Raw genomic sequence first — 23,506 nt, 5'->3', positions numbered from 1 at the left:
GTGCTCGGACACAAAGAAAAGTTAGACTTTCTTTCTCGATCCTGGCGTAATTAAACTAAATGGCAGGAACTCAGTGAAACAGACTGAGTATGGATTACAGTGAACTTCCAGCAGTATGGGTTTCCTTTCTTATTTCAGTTTAACATTCCCATTTCTATGCCATTTTCTGTCAGATTGGCAGAAATAGCTCTTTATTATCACTAACCAACATAAATGCCAGTTGCAGAAATATGTTATTTTTAAAACAACAATACAATACCTGTGTATACGCACAGGGAATGATGACTATATGTAATTAGTGGATCCAACCCATAGCTCAATAGCTTGAACAATTAAAACTACAACACGCTTTCTGCTGTGGGGACAGATGCTTGCTATGTCTCTTCAGTAACATTACATAACCACATTTACAGTGCATAACCCTATTGTATAAATAGCCCCTTACACTCACATTTATGTTCAGATAATACCAAAGTCACATTGTACTGAGTCAACGTGTGTTAGTGGATTAACACTAATTCAAGGCATTGCTCTTAGAATATGATTGTGTAAAAGGGCATACTGACCCTTTAACATAAACTACGGGCTCTTTTCTTACTTTGTCTTAGGATAGAGAAATTCTGGGAGTTGTAGTTCCCAGGACTAATGGGAATTAGAAGCTGTTACAGGAGGAAGTGCTAGATGATATAAACATCTCCCTTTCCTGAAGAACAAGAAGAGGCTGTAGAAGGAGAAAAATTCTGGGCCTTTCTAGTAAGGGGCCTGGAAGTAGTAAAGAGGTGTAGAGGGCATAGAATTTGGGCCTGGTCACTCTGGTGACCACCTTCAGGGACTCAATGCCAGAACTTCTAGCAGAAGGTGAAGAAAGTTCTTCCTCCAGTTCTCTGTGGCAAAGGTGAGAAGACTTGCTGTTGTATTACAGAATGGGTGGAGTATGGGTTGAGCAGGATGGATAAATTACCCAGTGAAGGAAACTGAGCCAGCAGCCACAGTACCACAATAGAGAGGTAAGCCACTGCCACAGATTGGCAAGTACTGATATGACAATTTGCTCCTATCACCGGTGTGGTGTTACTGCTGTTAAGTTAGACTCCCATGCTCTATGGTATAGGGTTATGATGCATCAATACAGATGTGTATCTGGTGGTAAGAGTTGATGAGTTAGAACCTTTTTAACTTTTGTGAGCAAGAGTTTGTTCCAATACTTTTATATGTCTTCTGCATAAATTATTAGGCTATATTCTGTTTCTGACAGAGCACTCATGGTCCCCAGAGATGCTTTCATCACCATGGTGAAACACATTCAAATGAGGCAAAAGGAGGGCCAATCATGAAAGAGTCCAGCAAAAGGCTGGGTTTTGAGGATCCACTGAACTCTTTTATTTCATAGGCAATAATTTTTCTGCATGAATCTCCCTTTTCTTATGTCACTGCAGGTTGCAGCACACTGCCTATCTACCATGCCATGGTCTCTTACTTCCCAGTGGTGTGTGTAATCCCCAGCTCCAGCCTTTTTCCTTGCACAGGCTCAGTAATTCAGAGCCTCAGCTGGGGAGTAAGGAGGCTTCCTGTCTCATTCTCAGAGTCCAGTTGCTCCCTCTGGTCAGGGAGAAGGGGAAAAAGGAGCAGGGTCAAAACCCAGCCTAGTCTTACTCGCAGGTTCAGTCCTTCCCCTGTAGATCACTCTGCTTCAGCACCTACCGTCTGTCTGCCTTCTTGCAGCCAGTCTCCCCCTGCTTGCCTGCTAGAGCTCGCTTTTAAGCAAGTCCTCCATAGGGAGCATGCCTGGCAACTGCTCAGTGACAGGGCCTTCTTGGTCCAGTACAGTTCCACCACCTTTAATCTTAGTTGGGGGTCGGTGAGCCCCATCACAGGGGATTAATAGCACCTTGTGGTCCACTCTGTCAAAGGCTGCAAAGAGGTCCAACAGCATGACCATGAAGGTCTAACTTGTGTCCAGGGCCAGGAGGAGATTGTCTTTTGGTGCCACTAGAGCCATTTCTGTGTTGTGCCCTGGTCTGACCCCTGATTGTGAGGTATCCTGGATGTTGGCTGATGTCACATGTTAGCATTTGGTGATTATTACATTCTCACTTATTTTGCCCAGGAATGGGAGGTTGGAGACAGGACACTAGCTGGAGAGATCTTCCAGGTGTTGGATTCTTGAGGACTGGGATAACTATTGCATTTTACAAGGAGTTTGGTAGTTGTGCTTCTCGAAAGGAGACATTGACTACTTCTGTTAGTTGCAGGCATAGTTCTTCACTGGCTATTACCAGCCAGGAGGGGAATGGATTTTTTTCACAGGAGCGTGGAGCATTTTCATCTGTAGCTCTGGTATTTTTCAGAGCTTCCTGAGCTTTGGCATGTGTGATGGGACCAAAATTAGTTGGGGTAATGGGATGGATAATACAACCTGGTTGGGGTGGAGTTTTTCCCCAGTTAGCTCAATATGTGTTTGGTTGATCTTATCAGTGGAGACAGCTCTTCACAACAGTCAATGCTTGGTCTGGTGTCGGGGCTATGCAGTCTGGGCTGACTAGCCAGCTCACTATGCAAAATAACTTGCCTGGCCATGATTCTGCAGTGCTAATTGGGGAGGGGTAGAAGGCTGGTTGTGCCTCCGTTATAGTAGTGGAGTTGTCCTGTGGGTGTTTGTGCTGCAGGTGGAGGGAGTCAGAATGTATTTTTGCACCACTGCCATTCTAACTTTGTGCCCGTGTGCTTAATCTGCTGTAGTTCATCTGTGAACCACTGTGATCTTCTTGATCACTGTGGGTGAGTGGCTAGCTTGGGGCCAAGGCATCAATAGTAGTGGAGAAAAGTGACTGTGTATTGTACTAACTCATTGGTGCATTGGCCTTGTATTTGGGTGGCTTGTTCAAATGGGGTGAGTTGGAAATTGAGGAAGCTCTGGAGTTTTTCAGGAGCAGATCCGCTTTGGTTGCTCACTACCCTAGTGGGAGGGAGGGAAAGCCCTGACCTCTGCCTGGATAGATGGTGACCAGACCAGGACAGTGGTATGTTGTTGATATCTTCAGCCTAGCACTGGATACTGGATCTAACATAATGTCTGGCTGCATGTGTAGGTTGGAGACTGACTGGGAGAATCCTATGGTTTTCATATTGGCCATGAGATCAAGTGCTACTGTATCACTGAGACAGTCTATCTGAAGGTTGAGGTAATTGAAGACAAGGCATCTGGGGGATTCCAATGCCATGGAGGGCAGCAGCTCTGTACGTTCGTCCATGAAGATGACAGAGTTTTCAGCTGCAGTTACGTACCTTACTATCAGTCTGATGTTCCTTTTATCGTTTGCCTCACAGATCATATGGATTCAATCAGATGTTGTTGTGTCTTAGATGAACTGTCTTTTGCATCTGAGATTGGAGGGGAGCAGAACTGCTACTCAATGTCTTGTCTTTTTTCTGTTGCATTCTGAAATCTGTCTTGAGTTGTGATGTAGAGTATCCTGTGGGGATTAGTGGGGTAGGGTTGCAGGTGGCATTGAACCATGTCTTAATGATGTAAGCAGGGCCATGTGCTCCATCCAAAATGAGATGATAGACGGTGACCACTGACTTTGCATTCAGCTGCAGGAGCTTCAGGCTCTTATTTTCTTCTTCGCCTCTGTTTACTGAGGTTACTGACTGAGCAGTTAGCTTTAGGATTTATCCTAGTGTATGGTGTTCTTGTGGGACATCTTCTCAACCCAGTGATAAGTGGAGATTAGGGAAGGGATGGGGTATTGCAATTCAAGGTCATTTTAAGGTGCTGGTGTTACAGTTCCCCAGATCCTGAGGGCCTGGCAGTGTTGTCCTGCATTGTAGCTTGGAAGATTTAAATGTTGGTCCTTAAACAGGCACAGCTGTCAGAGGATGGTATTGGAGTAGTGGATTGTGATGCAAGTAGTGATGGGGGGCCATTTCATCCCATCTCCTTTTATCTTCTTCTTTGTTATAATGAAGGGGTACTTCGCATTCCTGTGAAGGCTTCTGTTCCAGGGTGGACATGGAACTAAGAGGGCTAGGTTGTAGTAGGAGGAGTGGATAGCCAACAAAGTTGTATTAGCCATTTAAATCATATAGATACTGGGGGAGCAGAAGACAGAGACACTAAGAAAACAACCCTGGTGCTTACCAGTAAAGTTGTGAACATCTTGTCTCCTTAGTTTTGTCCTAATATTAATTTTCCCTGCTGTCCTGTTGCCACTGGAAAGGTGTTCGGTCATAGTTGGAAGTTATGAACATTTTTTGAAGACCACTGATAATACATTGGGATGTTTTAATAATTAAACGTAAAGACTAGCTACAGAATGTTAGCATCCTTCATTTTAATATTGCATTTGACCTTTCATGCAATTGAAGAGAAAATTGGTAGTACTCAACTGTGCAGAAACAGATGCCTTGTGCGTAGAGATAGGCTTGCACCACAACCCTGAATCCAAACACTCCCAAAATTAATGAGGATAAAAAACAGAGCTCCAAATTTTGTTTCTGGGGTTTACTTCTCTAATAAGACAAACCAAAATCCTGGATCCAAACACTCTCAATATTTGGGGTATTTGAAACACAGATCCAAATATGGCACAGTTTGGAGACATGAATTCCTCAAAGAAGTAGCTAAGCATTACAAAAAGTTAATTATACACTGTGGAAACATCTGTCTGTTGTAAACGGGAGATACTGTACCCAGCTACTGCTCTAATTACAGTGGCTTATTTATACTGTACGGTATGTTTCTTGTCAGAGAGACAAGGCCTTCAATAGGAAATCTGTTCTACTAACAGGTTTGTTGATTACCTGGTACAAACAAGTTTTAGTCTGGAAACAGATGTATTGACCATAAATTAATTTGTCTGTTCAGCAGGTTTATTTGTGTAGCTATTCAGAGATTCATTATATTTAATCATTTGAATATATGGAAGCTTTCAGTCATTTATCAGGTTTGTCCCTGCAGCCATGGTATTTATTTGAAAGAGTTTCATTGTACTAAGCAGAGAGATGCAGAGGCTGGGGCACAGTTCGTGTATATTTTTAACTGGCATGGCTTACATCAATGTATGTATGATTATGGTTCAGGATACGGTAGGTAGAGATTGTTGAATGATTTGTTGTTAATAGTTTTCATTAAGGGCTAGACTGAACCTTTAGATTCAGTTCTGAGTATGAGGCAATGTGCAATTGCATTGCCCCAGAAAAGAATTGTGAGTCACAATTCCTCCCCTGTCCTACTCTTGCTCTGTTGACTGGCACAAAGGAGAGGCTGAGCCATGGCTCCTCCCACTTCCCTGCTGGTTTGTGGGAGGCAGGATGAGGAATGCAGCTTCTTACTTTCTTCCTTCTCCACAGACATGATCAGAGTAGGTTCTACGTGATCATGCAGAAAGATGGGGGCTGCTCACTTCCTATTCTCCTCACAGAGTCACATAGATCAAGGACATAATTCTATCCTAAGAATTTATCCCCGTTTTGGTGAGCAAATCCGATGAGGTGAGCTGTAGCTCACGAAAGCTTATGCTCAAATAAATTGGTTAGTCTCTAAGGTGCCACAAGTACTCCTTTTTCTTTTTTCAGTATGAACTATTGCTGATTTTCTTAGAATGTATTTGTATACACTATTCACTAAAAAGTTGGAGTAAATAACCTTCTGACTTTGTGAACTGGTATTTTTGGCTACTCAGTGATTCGTCATTTAAGTTTTATGGTATTTTTTTTTAATTCTCCCTGATTGTATTATTGAAGATCTTTAAACGGGGGAATAATGAATAGTAAATTTTTGGGTGGATATTTTGTGAAAGTTTCACGATTTGCAAACATATTCACAAATATTCATCAATATTCATGATCTCACAAATCACAGCAGTCTGAATTCAGAGATTGCCAAAATAATATTCACAAATCCCTTGATTTACTGTTCTGTCACTGGTAGTTGTATATATGTCAGTTTTAAAAAAAAAAACAAAATCCACCATCCACACCCCTTTAACTGCATAGCTACAAACTCACTGCCTTGTAATATTTTCAAAAGTCCCCATCATCACTGCTTTGTATTACTGAAGAAAGTGGAGCTCCAAGATGGGGAGAATGCAGTGTATAAGGTAACCATATTTTCAAAATAAAAAAACTGGGACACTTTTTTTTGTGTAGACATTTTTTAGAGTCATGAAATAATCATAGGAAAGTCATTTTTTAAATGTGTGCCACCATAGCTACTGCCAGCTTCTACCTAGACCGTGAAATATGCATATTTTTTGGAGTGGAGGATTCCTCTCCCCTCCCTCCCAGTAACATAGTGTTCTGAATGATTTTATCATGAAACATTAAACAAGTGTATTTTAACATTCACTTTGAGCAAAGAAACAGCTTTGACAGTGTGTACGTGCGATCATTCAACTTTGGAGAATCTGGCCCCTTCTTTTATTCTTTTATTCTCTGATAACTGCATAGCAGAGCGTTTGTTACTTGTCTGCACATCTTTTGAGTAATGCTGTGCGAAAGACAGGAGTTCCGTTTTGTGAAGATTTTTTTGGCTCTGAATCTGAGTGAAACCTGAAATTTTTGAAATGCTCTGTGAAGGAAAATTCCAGAAAAAAAATTCATTTTGGGGTGATTGAAATATTTTGTTTAAAAAATGTCATAACAGTCTGTTTTGACACTGGCAAAACTTTTATCCTGTTTTCCTTCCAAAATGAAATTCTGGGACCAACCAACCAATCTTATGAAGCATTTTGATTTCAAAGGAACCATATATTCCAATGGAATATGGTTATGTCAAAGTTTCTCTGACCAGCTCTACTTCTGAGTCCACTATTTCTCTGTATAATAGAATGAGACATTAGTTTCATTTTTAGGCTTTTCTAATTATACATATTGTAGAGAAAAACTAAAGCTATACAGTTGTCCTGGATGTCCCCACCCCAGATACTAATTGTTTCCATCCCCCATCAAACAAGAAAACGGGTCTGACTAAGATATTGAGTGAGTTTATGTCTTCTACTTCTGCCTTTAATAGGGATACCGAATATAAAGGACTACAACTCTCCCTGGATCAAGTGACAGCAACCAAGCCATCATTCTCATACGCAAATTCAACTCCAACCATAACGGACAATAGAAAGGGAAGCAAATCACGGCTCTCAAGCACAAAGTCAAAATCAAGGACATCACCGTATCCACAGGTAGCTGTCTTTGAACAACATATTTATATTACAAAGCTTTCTTTACTGCATAACTTGATTTTGACTGACTTTCAAGCAGGAAATTAGAAAGGGCTGAGGAAAGTACTCCTCAATATGAGTAAAGGGTGGCAGAATTGGGTCCTTAGACTATAAGATCTTGAGGGTAGGGATGTGTTGTTAATTGTCTGTAAAATACCATGTACAGTATGATGCAGCATCAATAAATCATCATCATCAATAATATATGGTGGGGATTTCATAGGTGAGTGACAACTGGAGAGTTGAAAAAGCTCTTGGTGTAGCATTTTTGTTGTTTGGTATCTGGGGACTTTGAATTGTGCCCATTTGAATGATCCAGTTATGGTATGATCCTATTTTTTCATAAGCTATTTTTCTAGCCCTATAATTATCAGGAGAAGGAAAGGCAGTAGGAAGCACGTGAGTGGAGACTAGTGGTGAAATGTTTGCTAAAAGAAGTGAGTTTCTTGGAAGGGTCAGGATGATGCTTGGTGCACTGGAGGAAGAAGGTTCCTCCAGGCACAAAGTTGTGAATGGAAAAAGGAAACACAGGCAGATGGTGTTAGGTTTCAATAGACATTAATTCCCTTTTTTTCATATTCAGGCTTACATTTAAAAAAAATCTCCTGACTATTGTGTGGGGTCAATTTTCCAATGGCTCTCCAAAGACACGTTTGCAAAAATCTGTTCATACAACTCTTTGGCTGCACAGAACTCCATATTTGATCAGGAAGGTATGGTTTGTTGAGCATACAAACTGTTGTGGCTACCAAATATTGAGCCCAGTCCTGTGGGCCTTACTCAAGTGCCCCAAGTGGAGATACTTGCATGAATACGCGGTGCACAGTCAGATAACTGTGGATGCCTGTAAGGAATCCAGTTGAATATTTGGCTCATAGTGTTACCTCTTGATATGATTCCCCTGCAAGACAAATATTTGCAAAACTGGGTTCTTAAAGTGAGTATCTCGAGTTCATACTGTGGTGCTTAAATAAGTGGCCTGTTTTTCGAAAGTTCAAAAGGACCCAGCAGTTTTAACTTACTGCAGTGAGAGCTGCTGGGTATCAAGCAATTTTGATAATGGGGATACTTATTTGGGCACCTCAGGGTGAACTCAGATTCCTAACTTTGTGAAGCCAGTTTTGAAAATGGCCATTATAGTTACTGTTACTTCATATTTTGATCACATTACACTTGTGTGTGTTACTCAGGACTTGTTCCAGAAGAGCCTTTCCTCTTGAATGCTCCACAATGAACAGTTCTAATAAAATGTGTTTACAATTTTGAGAAATTGTATCTACAAAATATTCCCAATGAGATATTCAACTGTTTTATCTTTTGGACATCTGAACTCATCCATTGTTTGGCACTGTCCCTTGATAGTGTTCACTACTCTTAGTTTCATCTCTCTTACGTGAGATTAGTATCCATACAGATTCCTCTTCCTTGCCACCAACATTTTTCGTTAGTTAGCACCTTTAGCAACCCTCATGCATTTGGGCCTTAATTTAGTAGTGGTTATTGCCTGAATGGCTAGTCTCCAATTCAATTTACATCCTTATCACTAGTTAAACTGGTAGTAAAGCCAGAGGTTTTGTCATACATAAAGCGGCAACAGTGCTGGTTGTCAATTTATTGAAAAACAGTCATACTGTATATTATAGCACCCCGCCACAAGCAATGCTGGCAGCTTGTCTGTACCTCATCCCTTCCAGTCACTGAATAAACTGTTGAAAGACCAACCAAAGCTGTTGTAAAGAACTTGCAGCAGGTGGTATTGCCTGTGCCCATCAGTTTCCAGCCCACATAATCTGTCACTCAGTTGTGGAGAATTGGAGAGTGACTCAAAAGCATGGTTATAAAATGACGGTAAGGGTTTTGGCTCACATACAGAGCCTGTTGTTTTTTTTTTGGAGGGGGGAGATTCTTACTAAAATTAGTGCCATTGGACATGGAGATCCCTTGGGGTTACCCAGCTGTCAGTGGGTATTTTTGATGGTTTTTAAATGTGTGTACTTTTCTTTTTTTTGCCTTGCTTCCTTACTCTTAGAAGAAAAACGGGGAAAAATATGCTTTACTGAGTGATGCCTGAGAATCTACTCCTTTGCCAGCTGTGTACCACTAGGACAGCTACGTGAGATGGGGACTGTAAGAAAAACAGATTTTAATAAGTCTCAGTTGCATGGTCATTACTTGGGCAGGAGGAGAGGAGCTCGGCTCACTTAACACAGTGTTAAAATTTTTCTCAAACCTCACGTTATCGCTGAATAAGGTGGACTAGGGTATTTGCAGAGCAGAATCCTTCTACTAGACTCTCTTTCACTAAAAGTGACTTTGTCGAATTTCAATTCTTGTCAGAATTTGTTTAATTCAAATTGACTATAGCAGAACAGGGACCTGCAAAGCCTGCCTCAGGATGGGAGAAGGGCAGACCAATATTCATTATGTGATTGTGGGGTTTGCTGCTGTCTGAATGCATTGATCAGTACTCTGCTTGTGAAGCCTGATTAAATATAGGAGAAGGGATAAGAGACTGATGGGGTTATTAGAGAAAAGAATGACTGAGTTGGCTAAAGGATGTCCCTTTCCTCCTCCTCTGCCCTATTACTATAAATCTATTTGGGTTCTCCCAAAATCTAGCTCTGGACCTCCATTTATTCTATATCCCAAAGAGCTAGCCCTAGGCCTCATTTATTCTGTACACAGGAAATAGCAACAAGATTGGCAAAACATTTTAATTGTGATCGTCTGAACCATTGCTTTGGAGTTTAATCTTCCATTAGTAATGATCATTTAAAGGAAAAGTTGAAAGTTCTCAGCCTCTGATAGAAACATTTTATGGTCAGATTTTGATCAACCTTTATTGTTTCATCTAAACCTCTTCCTTAGTTCTCTTTGGCGAAGATATATTCAATAGCTGTTGGGTTTTTAGTAATTATTAGACCATATACTTTTTTTACTGTAGCAATAACAATACCCTATAAGTGCACATTAATTATTGCTAAGTTGCCATGCAATTGATGTTGATGCCAATTTTGCTCTACTTCCACTAAAAAGGAATGGTCGGGATTCATTCTGCAGCCCTTACTCATTCTCACTCAGCCAAATCACCCACTGTTTTAAAGGGCTATGTAAGGACATTTGGATTGGGCCCCTGCTGGACAGCCTCTTATTTGTTTACTGTTTCTTGCTGTAGCCTAAAGCTTTGGCAACTATCAATGTATTCCAAACAGCAAAGCAAAACCCTTTTTTATAGTAAACATAACTCCTGATCTGGTGAAGACTTACCAGCAGTGGGGGTTATTTTAATGGACATGCTGTATTACTTTAATCTAAGCCTTTCACCATCTGTTCTGCCTATAATAGTGAATACAAAAAGAACATATTTTACATTTCAGGGTTACATTAGTAAAAAGTAAGATAAAAGTGATTTAAAAGCATGCATATGTTCTTAGTACAATGCAGCCCGCATCTGTGATGTTTTTTCTCATGGCTAAGACACAAATCAAGAGGAAAAGCTGCTAATGCCGCATCTAGTGAAAGTTTTTCATGGAAAAGAGGACTCCACTCTGAGAGGATTTCACTATATATTTAACAGTTTATAATGATAAAAACCTGAGCAGGCTGCCAGGAAATTAGGTAACTGTAACATCCATTGCATGAACATCTGGCATTGTGTGTGAAGCTGGCTGCTGTTGCTATCTATGGAAGGATGGGGGCTGATGCCAGAGAGACACTTGTATTCGGTATTATGGCATGAGAGATCAGGTATGTGTCTGATGGGGGAAAGTGACAAAAATATTGTAGCCTACTACATTTTTATGGCCTCTCTTAAACTAAGCTTTAGATAGCCATGGGAGGATTGATTTCTTCCTCTTTCTATCCCCCAAAATAAAACCCTCCCGAAAATTCTCCTGGGATAAAAGGAGCATCAGTGAGTCCAAAAGATCCCTTGCTGGGTCGATGCAAATCCTCTGATCACTTCTCATCAGGCTGGCACACTGAACTAGTGCTTTGGAAGACAGCTCCAGTGTCTGGAAGTGCCAGGTCAGTCTATCAGGAGCTGGCAGCCCAGCAGGAAGCCGTTGGAGGACTGGAAGTGGTCTGAAATAGATCATTTGAATTTGTAGTTGTTCCTTTTCTGCCAACTATATTTTTAGCTTTGGAAGGTGTGATTGATTTCAGGTGTTGCCTCAGGCCAAAGAAGTCCTTCATCTTGTCCCAACCTTTATCTCCTAATTTGATTAGACAAGCCACATGTCTAAAAAGTACTGCCTGAGAGCAGACACGGAGAAAAATGAGCAAAGCAGCACACTTTCAATTATGCAGGAGCAGTTTCTTTACAGAAAACAATGGTTTCAGTGCTTCTGATTGGCCAGATTGCTATTGAAACCAAATTCAGTTTTCTGTGCCCTTTCATCACTTGGGCTAATTGAGCCTAATTTTAATTTGAGAGGTGCCATTTTCATTTCTGTTTCAGCAGAGCTTGGAGCTGCTGCTTTACAACCCTACTCCAACTACCACTGAGGAAAGTCACCCTTACCCACCTAAGTGATCCCCACCTGTGAACATCATGTTCCCAGAAGACATAAGGGTGGGAAGGCAGCAGTAGAGACAGCCTGACAATGCCAAGTGGAGAAGCTTTAAAAGAAAATGTTTTAGGTTATGTCTGCCTGTGCTGTGGACTGAGGATATGCTGTCATATACAGGCAGGCTTTCTAGACCATGTGGGCCACAAAAACTCATTGTGTTAATTTAATTTGGCCCAGGGCCTAGCAGCTGCACCAGATCAGATCTCAGATAACAACCCTTTACATCAAGTACAAAGTCTTGCTGTTTTTGGTTACATGGCTATATCGCCCATTACCTGGTGCATTTCTCACACATTGGATATGTGCCCTTTGGAATAGTTCCCTGCTCTGTGAGATAAATGTGTAAGACCTGTTGAATTCACTCTTATTTTTACCTATGTGAAGAAGATCCCCACAGAAGTCAAACAAATTGTCACTGCAACCTAAATATATATATTAGTGACAAAAACTCTTTCCATGTTGGTAGCAATATAGCTGCATAATAGAGCCAGGAGAAAAAAATACCCATGAAAGCTGAGCAAAATTTGGAATTTTCCTGTGAGAAATTCTAACATTTCAACATTTTGTTGTTATTCCAAATTGGAATGAAAAGTTGAAATTTCAAAAACTTTTTTAGAACTGAAATTCTGAAAAATTGCTATTCGGAAATATTGAAATGTAACATTTTGACATTTTTGATTGAAATTAAACATTCTGATCTGGGAATGTCAAAACACTTCATTTCTAGTCAGTACATCATTAAACTGCATTTTCCCCATTGTGGAGCATTGCCTCATGGGAGTAGTGGTTTGGAAACCTGGTGCCCCTACTGCCCCTTTCTATGGAAAATTTCAGTTTTCCATTGGAAATTCATTTTGACAAAAAATTCCCAACCAGTTTAATGCCAGTTATTTTTCATGTGAAATCTTACTTTTTTTGGGAAAAAAAAAAAACATCTTTTTTTAAAATAAAACACTGAAACCATTCTATTTTTGGTAAAAAATTTCAGTTTTTGAAAACTGCAATCTAAAAACTGAACCAAAAAGCATTTTTTATTTTTAGTGAAAACTTTTACTGGAGCATTTTCATTTTTTTGGTTTCCATTTTTGTGTGGAAAATTTTTTAAAAAAAGTGACCAAAATAAATTTTTGTGTTTTAAAACTTTTGTTTTAGTTGAAAAGCCGTATTTTTGCCAATTAATTTTTTTATGAAAAAATTTCAAAACAAACTCTATGTCCTTGTCACAGAAAAGTTTGAGGACGTTTGTGCTAGGAAGAGCAGAGAAGAGTTTATTTACTAGTTTGGCACACAATGCTACACCAATTAACAAAAATTCACAGCTAACTGAAGTCCATTTATGTGAGCTAAGCTAGAGTAAGATATAATATCATGATATTATATCCCAGCTAAGGGCAGCCAACAAAGGCCGAGAAGCCTATATCCCAGGCTCAGAATGTTGGATGGTTTTCCAGACTGGTTTTAAAGAGACTAATTTGTTGCCTCTTGTTCCCTCACCTTCATCTAAAACCCTATATATCTGAAAGGGTCTGGTGTCCCCTAAGACTGAGAGATAAATAGGGTTGTACTGGACTGTTAGTCTTTACTCTACCCCGCATATCTTCTGCCCGTAAGTCTGTATGTAGGTCTTTTTGCATTGAATTTTCTTTTGTGAACAAATAACAAAACATGATTGGCCTATGCAAAGCTGCTACCATTTCTCGGTTAGACTCATATTAGCCTTTTTTGTCAGCAAACAAAGTTCACAACTCAAAATGCTGCAGAAATAAGCAATTAAAAACACACACACAACCCTGCCCCCCTTCCTACCCAAATAGTTCCACTGCTGGAGTTGCACAGATGGTTTAACTTTCCTGAAGTTAAACATATGGTCAGTAGTTTTGATTGGTAAGTGCATTGACCTTGATTCTGTTTGATAATGAAGAGTTTCATAGCAACTCAGTTTAATGAAAGAGATGGTAGCTTATGTTTTTAGGAAAGAGATTTGATTTGTACCAAAAGAAAAGGTTACTGGGTATTTACCGGGGGAGTGAGAGGAGTTGAGAATTACAGGTTCTTTTAAGCATATTGAATAAGAACTAACCCAAACTTTTATCCAGAACCAAACCTAAATTTAATATGTTTTGTAGTTTGAAAAAAATTGGAGATCTTTTTTTCCCTCTTTTTTTTTCTTTTTAAACTTACAATTTGTGGCATTGATATGCAGTACTAGAGAGATGAGAGTTGCATGTTTGGTCCCATCCCACTCCATGATCTTGGGTATAGCTGATGTAAGAAAATGATCCATATATTTTGATGGCACAAATTAATAGAAATATTCATAAGCTATAATAAGCATTACTTTTTCAGAAAAGCATCCAGAAATTCATATGCTTATCTTAAATGTAGCATTACCTTTAATTCTCGCTAAGCACAAGCCTTGCTCCAACTGGCCCCATATATCTTGCTCCTCCTTGACAGGTCCTGATTCTGTCTGCCTTTTGTGCTCTCCTCCCCCACGATTCAGTACTATTCTCAAGTGGGGGTGACCAGATAACCCTCTTCCCCTGTTCTGGTAAATAGTCTCCGCTTCTGGTAAATAGTCTCCAGTAGTTTGTTTCCTTGCTTTCATGCAGGAGGGCAGTGTAACCCTTTGGGGTCCTGCTGATCCACTGCTTTAAAATTTAGGAGCACTCTGGAGCTTTTCTCCACAGTATTTTGAAATCCCTGAGTGCCCCGGAACCTTCCTTTCCATCAGCAGTGGGTGAGAAAGGAAACTCTGAGAAGACCTGCCACCACAGGTGAGAAAGCGAGATATGTGGAAGGGATAGGGATCATGAAATAGGAATTTCAAAACAGGTTCAATTTTGGTTTGGAGATGAGCGCATGTCCAGGGCAAGAGGTTATTTCAATCCATTTTAAAACTGCTTTTGAATGCAAGAAGGGAGCTGAAGTATTGAACTATTGAACATCAGTGTTGAATTTGGTGAGCTAGACTTTACAAGTCATAAGAGGGCTTTTTAAAGGGGAGAGGGGAATGTTTTCAGACTTTTCTAATGTCTGCCTTGTTGGGTATGGGCTCATCACAGAATGCTGTACAGGAAAAGACTGTGAGATGTGTCCCCATCAGAAGAAGAGCAACCTTTTCCCCCAGTCTAGTTGCTTATGTTGTCTTGTTCTGGTTTAGTTATGCCTCTGCCTTTCCTTTTGTGTTACAGTATTCTGGATTTCACACAGAAAGATCTGAATCTGACCATGAGAGCCAATGGGGTGGAAGTCCACTAACTGATACTGCCTCTCCACAATTAATGGAACCTGCTGAAAGGCCAAGCTCTCAACACCATGACGTCTCCTGTGCCTATAGACAGTACTCAGACCGCAGCTCTCTCTGCTATGGTTTTGCACTTGACCATTCCAGGTTGACCGATGATAGACATTTCCATACTCAGGCCTGTGAAGGAGGCAGGTGTGAGGCTGGTAGATATTTCCTGGGCACACCACAGCCTGGAAGGGATACTTGGTGGGGTTCTCGTTCAGCATTGCCCCTGACAAAAACTTCCCCTGAAAGCAGAGAAGCATATGAAAACAGCATGCCCCACATCACTTCAGTTCACAGAATACATGGTAAGAGATAATTGCTGAAATGATGGTATTGCAGTATAGAGGCAGAATTTCAAACGACTGACTTGAACATGCCCGACTTGTATACATGTGATTCCTGATGTGTGTGCTCATGTCAGGGTCCATGTGTATGAACTCGGAGTTGTAAAGGTGCAAGTCTGGCTTTTGATGATCTCGCCTAAATAATAAAATATTCTATTTGTTCCATATTTTTTTAAATGTGAAATTTAGTTAGGAACACATAATAAGTGAAATCATAGCAAACATGTGAAGAAGTGCTCTTAGCATATGTATTTTATTACCTTGAGTGAAGGCTGTGCAAGTTTGGATAGAATAAGAACTAACCCAAACTTTTATCCAGAACCAAACCTAAATTTAATATGTTTTGAAGTTTGAAAAAAATTGGAGATATTTTTTCCCCCTCTTTTTTTTACTTTTTAAAGTTTTGATCCTTTCCACTGGTCCTGTCTTGGACTAGAAGTAAATATGCTGGATAAAAAACCCAAGGAAGAGTTTCTTCCAAGTAATTCCAGCCAGAGTAAGGGCAAGGAGTATTGGAAACTTCAAAAGAAACCCTGATCTTGATTTGATAGAGTCAAGAGGTTTAGATAAAATTCACATAAACACTCAGAATACCAGGTGCTTATCCAAACCAAATTGTACTTCCAAACTTTTTGAGGGTTATCCATCACAACCTACCTTGTGCTGCAGATGTTTCATATACAAATTAGCGAAAAAAAAAAAAAGCCATGAGAAGCATAGAGATAATTATAGACTATTTGTGGCAGTCCATTGTTGCAGTAATTGTGCATATTGAAAAAAGAACTGGATTGCACCACTAGGTATTACCTAAAGAACCCATCATAGCACTTTATATAGGGCCAAATCTTCAGCTTTTGTAAATTGGCATAGCTCCATTGACTTTTAGCATCTGGCATTATAAGTTCAGAAAGAAAAGGTACTGTTTCATTCCAATAAGAAAAAAATTATGCGGAGAGAGAAAATGAAATAGCAGATTCAAGGAAATACAGTCTGAAAGAAAGAGAAGGAAGAATAGAGGTCTCTAATTTGCTTTGGTTAGTACTGTTCTGCAGCTTTCTCTTTGTGATAAGCTATGGCACTTCCTTGTATTCTGCTCCCTAATGCTGATATTCATGAGTTCAGCTAGCTTTTTCTTCCTAATATGAGAACAGAGATGTGTGAGTTGATTTCACAGTAGCTACAGACATATATATATATATATATAAAATCAATTTCTCATGTTATAATTGTTGGTGATCATGCTCATGGTGTAATGTAAAATATTATTTATGGATATAGTGTAGTTCTTACAGATATGATAAAAATATATTTATCACTTTTTTACCACAGACAATCAAAAAAAGCTGAAAATAGAGCTTGGTTTTGATTTGTTTGTTAGTTTAACTTTTATTCCAGATGCTTCAGATAATTCATAGAATCATAGAATATCAGGGTTGGAAGGGACCTCAGGAGGTCATCTAGTCCAACCCCCTGCTCAAAAGCAGGACCCATCCCCAATTAAATCATCCCAGTCAGGGCTTTGTCAAGCCTGACCTTAAAAACTTCTAAGGAAGGAGATTCCACCACCTCCCTAGGCAACGCATTCCAGTGTTTCACCACCCTCCTAGTGAAAAAGTTTTTCCTAATATCCAACCTAAACCTCCCCCACTGCAACTTGAGACCATTACTCCTTGTCCTGTCCTCTTCCATCACCGAGAATAGTCTAGAACCATCCTCTCTGGAATCACCTCTCAGGTAGTTGAAAGCAGCTATCAAATCCCCCCTCATTCTTCTCTTCCGCAGACTAAACAATCCCAGTTCCCTCAGCCTCTCCTCATAAGTCATGTGTTCCAGACCCCTAATCATTTTTGTTGCCCTTCGCTGGACTCTTTCCAATTTATCCACATCCTTCTTGTAGTGTGGGGCCCAAAACTGGACACAGTACTCCAGATGAGGCCTCACCAATGTCGAATAGGGGGGACAATCACGTCCCTCGATCTGCTCGCTATGCCCCTACTTATACATCCCAAAATGTCATTGGCCTTCTTGGCAACAAGGGCACACTGCTGACTCATATCCAGCTTCTTGTCCACTGTCACCCCTAGGTCCTTTTCCGCAGAACTGCTGCCTAGCCATTCGGTCCCTAGTCTGTAGCTGTGCATTGGGTTCTTCCGTCCTAAGTGCAGGACCCTGCACTTACCCTTATTGAACCTCATCCGATTTCTTTTGGCCCAATCCTCCAATTTGTCTAGGTCCCTCTGTATCCTATCCCTGCCCTCCAGCGTATCTACCACTCCTCCCAGTTTAGTATCATCCGCAAATTTGCTGAGAGTGCAATCCACACCATCCTCCAGATCATTTATGAAGATATTGAACAAAACCGGCCCCAGGACCGACCCCTGGGGCACTCCACTTGACACCGGCTGCCAACTAGACATGGAGCCAATTCCTCATTGTATGAAGCTCCACAGATCTATTACAGTGGATCTTCAGCCTGCATGTAGCTTTGGGGGCAGAACCAGACCTCTCCGTCACTATCAGGAAGGGAATGCCCCATGTTCTGAAGAACCTACCAGTTTCATTCTGCCTCCACAGTTGCAGACAGGCAGTTCCAAACCACACTACTACAGAGCATCAGTCTTTCCCCAAACAACCCCCCTTTGAACTGACTGGACTTAAAACATTTGAACTTTGCTTCCAGAGCTGCTTCTTTGGGTAAGAATGTGATTTTTCTCTTCTCTCTTTCTGAGGTGTACTTGAGTGGTGACAGTGCATTGTCACCCATAACAAGCTAATAATGGTGGTCAAAGCAAGAAGGGGAAAGCAAAATTAATGTGCCTTCTACACTTCTCCCCTCTTTTTGTGGGCAGGCCCCTCAGTAATGGTTCATTCCAGGCAGGAGTCACCTAGGCCTCTTGTGCCAGGGCAGGCCATGCTGGAGAAATAGCAAGTGGCAACTCCACATCTTTTCCCCACAAAGATCAGCATCAGAAGATCAGAGCACGGAAGGAGTCAAGGAAAGATACTTCCAAACTACTGGAATCAACCTCTTGTATCTCCTCAGAAAAGACTACACAATATTTCTCATCTGGATCTAAACTGGAACCATACATCCCTCTTCATGAAGCCCTGGAGGATGTCACTAAGGAGAAATGGGTGTCTCCTCCAAAGCCAAGAAAGGTTAAAACAAACAAGACAAAAGGTTCTAAAAAGTACCTTTGTCTACATAAAATGTGGTGTTTCTCCCCCAAATGAACTCAGCTCTTTTCTTTCTTGTAAAGGACACAGCGATCCCCACAAAGGGGGATTTTCTTCCAAGGGTTCTGTGGACTGGACAGTTGATTCATGCCTTAGAAGAAATTATGAGGCCAGTTTGGCCAACCTTGAGGGCTTCAACTGCCTCCAAATATTTTGCCTGCTCTACCTTTTCATGGACAGATGTTTTAGCATCTCATTCTCCTCAAGACCAACGAAACTTGTGGTCTAGGGCCCTTTGTCTGAAAAATCTTCTTGGTGACAGAATTGGTTTTAGATGCATCACTTGATGCACTACATTTCTCAGCAAGAACAATAGGTTACAATACAATGTTCTGCTTCTGGTTTCCCTTGTAGAAAGCACAAGTGCAAGAGAACATCTCTCATGTGTTTCAAAATACTCTCTCAGAATGCATTTTGGAGAACTGACAAACTCCCGGGGTGGGGTGGGGTGGGGGAGTAGAGTATTTGGAGAAGACAAAAGAACATTAGCCTTTGGCAGGCAGTAAAGAAGAGAGAAAAAGCCACATTTCAAATATTAAAAAGCCTTTCTTTGTACAACTAGAGGGAAAACCAGTACAGTAGAGAGAGAAAGAACAGATTGGAGGAAGTTGTAGTTTATCAGACAATATCCAGCCTCCTTAATATCATATCCTTTCCAGTGTGCAGAACAATGGCCACTGTTCATATTGGATAAACATGTCCTGGACCTCTCCAGAAGAGATACTCATTAGAATTTCATAAGAGACCTAGACACCGATTCATTTTCTACTCTAACTCAACCTTTCCAGGAAAGAAATGGGAGAGGAAAAAGCTATTTACACCTTCTCCGTATAGATAAGGGGCTATAGAATCAGTCTCCTCTTACGAGGAGGGCAAAGACCTATGCTCCATCCTGTTCACAAAGAGTTATAAAGAGATTGGGCAGAAGCAGCGAAGTGCTGGATTTTAAACATTTGAACACATTTAAAAATAATGGAAATTCAAGATGGAGACTCTGAAATTCATCCTAGCAATAATCAGCAATAATTTTCTGTTGCTTGTAGCCGAAAGGTATATAAGTCCATATTCTACCATTACCATCCCACAGAAAGTTATCATGCTATGTCAAAGGATAACATCACTTCCAACACAAGTCCTTACCTTTTGGATAGTGTGCAAAGACACTAATGGTCCTAATAATAGCTCTCAAACAAGAAGGGAACCATATTTATCCCTTCCTCACGGTCCCATCCAGAGCTAAAGTGATCCTAGATGCTCAGTGTAAGATTTGGATTCCAAATAAGCATAGGGTGATATTCTTGGAGGAGTGGCAAGACAAACTGTAAACACTCATACTGGAAGTCAGTTGTACTACAGTGCCTCTAGTACAGTCATTCATGTTCCTCCTGGGCATGATAGCATTGTGCATAGATACACTACAGTGGACCACAGACAAACTGAGAACTCTCCAGAATTTTCTTCAGTCCCTTCCATATTCCAAATTATCCCACCCATCAGTGAAAGTGGGAAAAGTGCTTCATAAATCAGACACAATTATGACAATGCTGCCAGCCTGGAAGAATAGGGCACTTCTTTGAGGGGTCACAGACAATCCAGGGAACATGGCCCTGACAGAAGATGTACAGCATGAGAGCTCAGAACTATTTGTTATGGACATAGGCAACTGATTCTCTCCATGAACAATGGGCGTATATTGGCCATGACAGATAGTATATCCACCAAGTCTTTTCTAAACAAGTAAGAACCAGAAAAGGCAAAGGTACTGTCGTCTTGGGCAGAGAAAAACTCTCAGACATCTTGTGTGACTTCGGGCAAGTTACTTAGGGCTAGATTTTGAGCCACTTACCCTTGAGGATGAACACTTACACAAATAATCCGTTTGGGACAAATTCTGATACCTTCACTCACATTGAAGGCTTTCTCCATAAGCATCCACGTGAAGCCAATGGGCCCATTTGGGAGATAAGGGGCTGCTCAGAATCTGGTCGGTAATTTTGCTAAATTTCAGTTCCCCATCTATAAAATGGGGATATTAATGTTAAGAACTTTGAGATAGGACTATCTTCTCTTTATTCTTTGTACAGTGACCAGCATAATGGAGTCCTAATCCTGACTGGGTCCTCTGAGTGCTGCTGCAGTACAGATAAATAATAATTCCCTGTTTCAGAAGTGTATATTAAGGATAAATTAATATTTGTGAGGTGCTTGGATACTATGGTGATGGGCATACAGCTAACTGATGTTGCCTTCAGCAGTGCTCCACAGCACAGTATCCCAGCTATGCGCTGAGAGTGGAGTGTATATAATATTTGCCCACAGTTATTAACTTTATCACCCATGCTAGAGGCACACTGGTGATGACATCCCATTCTTACAGATATGTGGACCTTAATACAAAGAAGAATAGAAAAATTTATCTGTGTTTACCTGAAAATTTTCTTTCTTTGAGTAATAAAGGTCCACAGATCCTGCCCTCCCAACCAGACAATATTGTTTATATAAGCTGAGGCAAAACATAGCATTCAGTAATTTGCAGAAGTCCTCCTTGGGCTCTGCAATGGACATGCATATTAGCAGGTGTTTTACCAGTTCCATTATTATATTGTCTCTGTAGTTGGGTATTATCCTCCGTGGCTATGGAAATTCTTTCAGTTGTTAGGTTCTTCAGGGGTAGGGTTACTCCCCTCCTGCCAGTGATGGATGGGTCTGGTTCCACCCACTCTATTGCATGCTGACTTGAATGCTCCCTGTAGCAGATCTGTGGGCCTTATTACTTGAAGAAAGGGAAACTTCAGGTAAGCACTGTTAAATTTCCTATTCTAAAGGTTTGAGACAACAAATATTCTTGCATTACAAAACTAAGTACAGCGTTAACTGCTATATCTATGAACACAAAGGCAACTGTTTTGTTGTTTCTCTTTTTTATTGCCAGGCAGCATGTATAATGTGGTATGTAAGACCACACAAAAACCCAGTGTCTGGATTCATAATATACTTTACCGACATCTTAAAGCACAGAAGGGGTTAAAAGGGAAAAGTCTAATAATAATAAGAAGAAGAATAAAAATGTATATAGCCTTTTGTGGGCCTGATTTTCAGATGAGCCTCAATCCACTTTCTGATTTTCACGATGCAAAGAGGTACTTAGACAGCCAAGTGCTGCCAGCTGTACTTGTCATTCACTGGAGGTGCTAATTACACCCCAAAATTACAGACCATCATTGAAAATCAGGCCTTTAGGTTCAAAATCTGATCAAACAGACTTTCTCCTCAGATCACCCCTCTGAAGAAGTAGCATTACCTGCATATTACAGGTGAAGGTGGTAAATGTACATTGGGCAAATCAAGGCTAGTGGCGTTAGACCCAGGACTAGAACTCAGAAAGTCTGAATTGCAGTTTTGTGCCCAACTGATTTTTTATATCCTTTGCAGAAGAAATATTGCATTAAGAGCTCAAGCACATATATTTGGGTCAATTAGCTCAATTGGCCTATTTTGAGAACAACACTTATGTGGTAGGAAGAATGGTCTTGAGGTTAAAGCACTTGACTGGGTTTCAGGGACCTGTTTTGAATTCCTGGCTCTTCTCTGGGCTTCTTTTGTGACCTCGGGGAAGCCACTTAACCTTTGCTTCTGTTCCCCATCTGAAAAATGGAGATAATAGTACTTACATTGACTCTTGTCTATTTTTTGTGTCAGGGACTGACTGTCTTTTATACACAATGGGGCACTTATCTCAGTTTGGGTCTCCAGGTGATACTGTAAAGCAAACAATAACCAGAAAGACCAACACAATCCATCATTGCATTAAAAAGAGGACTTTAGATTGTTTACCTTCTTTCTGAGATCCACATACAAACCAAAACTGATGACTTGTTCCCTTTCTTTATCTGTTCTGCAGGGAGAGGACACTGGGATGAGGACAGTGTTGTTAGCTCCCCAGATCCTGGTTCTGCTAGTGAATCAGGAGACCGATACCGTACTGAGCAGTATCAAAGTAGTCCACATGAGCCCAGCAAAATTGAAACGCTAATAAGAGCTACCCAACAAATGATTAAAGAGGAAGAAAACAGGCTTCAGTTACAGAAAACAACCCCTGATCAGCTGGTCTCCATTAATGGAGCAGGGAAAAAGCACTCTATTTGTTTTGCAAACTACCAGCCACAACAGTTGACAGGGGATGTCTGCCGTGTTCCTACAGTTGCCAACACCTCTCCTTGTGAACACGTCCAGCAACGAGATGGAAAGCTTATGAGCCCACATGAAAATGACTATGACAACAGCCCCACAACATTGTCTAGGATAAGCAGCCCAAATTCCGACCGCATTTCTAAATCTAGTTTGATACTAGCTAAAGACTACCTGCATTCAGACATGTCCCCTCATCAAGCCACAGGGGACCATCCAGCAGCTTCTCCAAATTATTACACCTCACACAGGCAGTACTTTGACAAGCATGCTTATACGTTAACTGGATATGCTCTGGAGCATCTATATGACAGTGAAACCATTAGAAACTATTCCTTGGGCTGTAATGGATCACACTTTGATGTGACTTCTCACTTAAGGATGCAGCAAGATCCAGCACAAGGACACAAAGGGACATCTGTTATAATAACCAATGGAAGCTGATGTTTTTTCTAAAATATTTTGTGCTCTAAAAAAATCTTTGAAATATAATTGGAAGATATATAAGTTTTAATGCCCTTGTTGTTACCAGCATTTGATATACCACACTGCACTAGAGAGAATAACCTAAAGTACTGGGGATGAGTGAGTTACTGTAAAAAAAAAAAAAAAAAAAAGGAATTGGCATTCAGGGTTATAGTGAATGGAGCT

The 23,506-nt window shown here is 40.6% G+C and overlaps 1 protein-coding gene across 1 annotated transcript in view; it reads left to right on the top strand.

Annotated features, from left to right (window-relative positions):
- Nucleotides 1–23,299, top strand: part of SIM1 (SIM bHLH transcription factor 1) — a 57,556-nt gene extending 34,257 nt beyond the window's left edge. Inside the window, exons 9-11 of the mRNA XM_077811690.1 lie at nucleotides 7,016–7,181; nucleotides 14,986–15,391; nucleotides 22,569–23,299. Coding sequence (XP_077667816.1) covers nucleotides 7,016–7,181; nucleotides 14,986–15,391; nucleotides 22,569–23,299 — 1,303 coding nt within the window. The remainder of the gene's footprint in view (nucleotides 1–7,015; nucleotides 7,182–14,985; nucleotides 15,392–22,568) is intronic.
- Nucleotides 23,300–23,506: the final 207 nt, after the last annotated feature.

This window comes from Eretmochelys imbricata, chromosome 3, assembly GCF_965152235.1.
Source record: "Eretmochelys imbricata isolate rEreImb1 chromosome 3, rEreImb1.hap1, whole genome shotgun sequence".
NCBI lineage: Eukaryota > Metazoa > Chordata > Testudines > Cheloniidae > Eretmochelys > Eretmochelys imbricata.
This window is presented reverse-complemented; position numbering and strand designations above follow the sequence as displayed.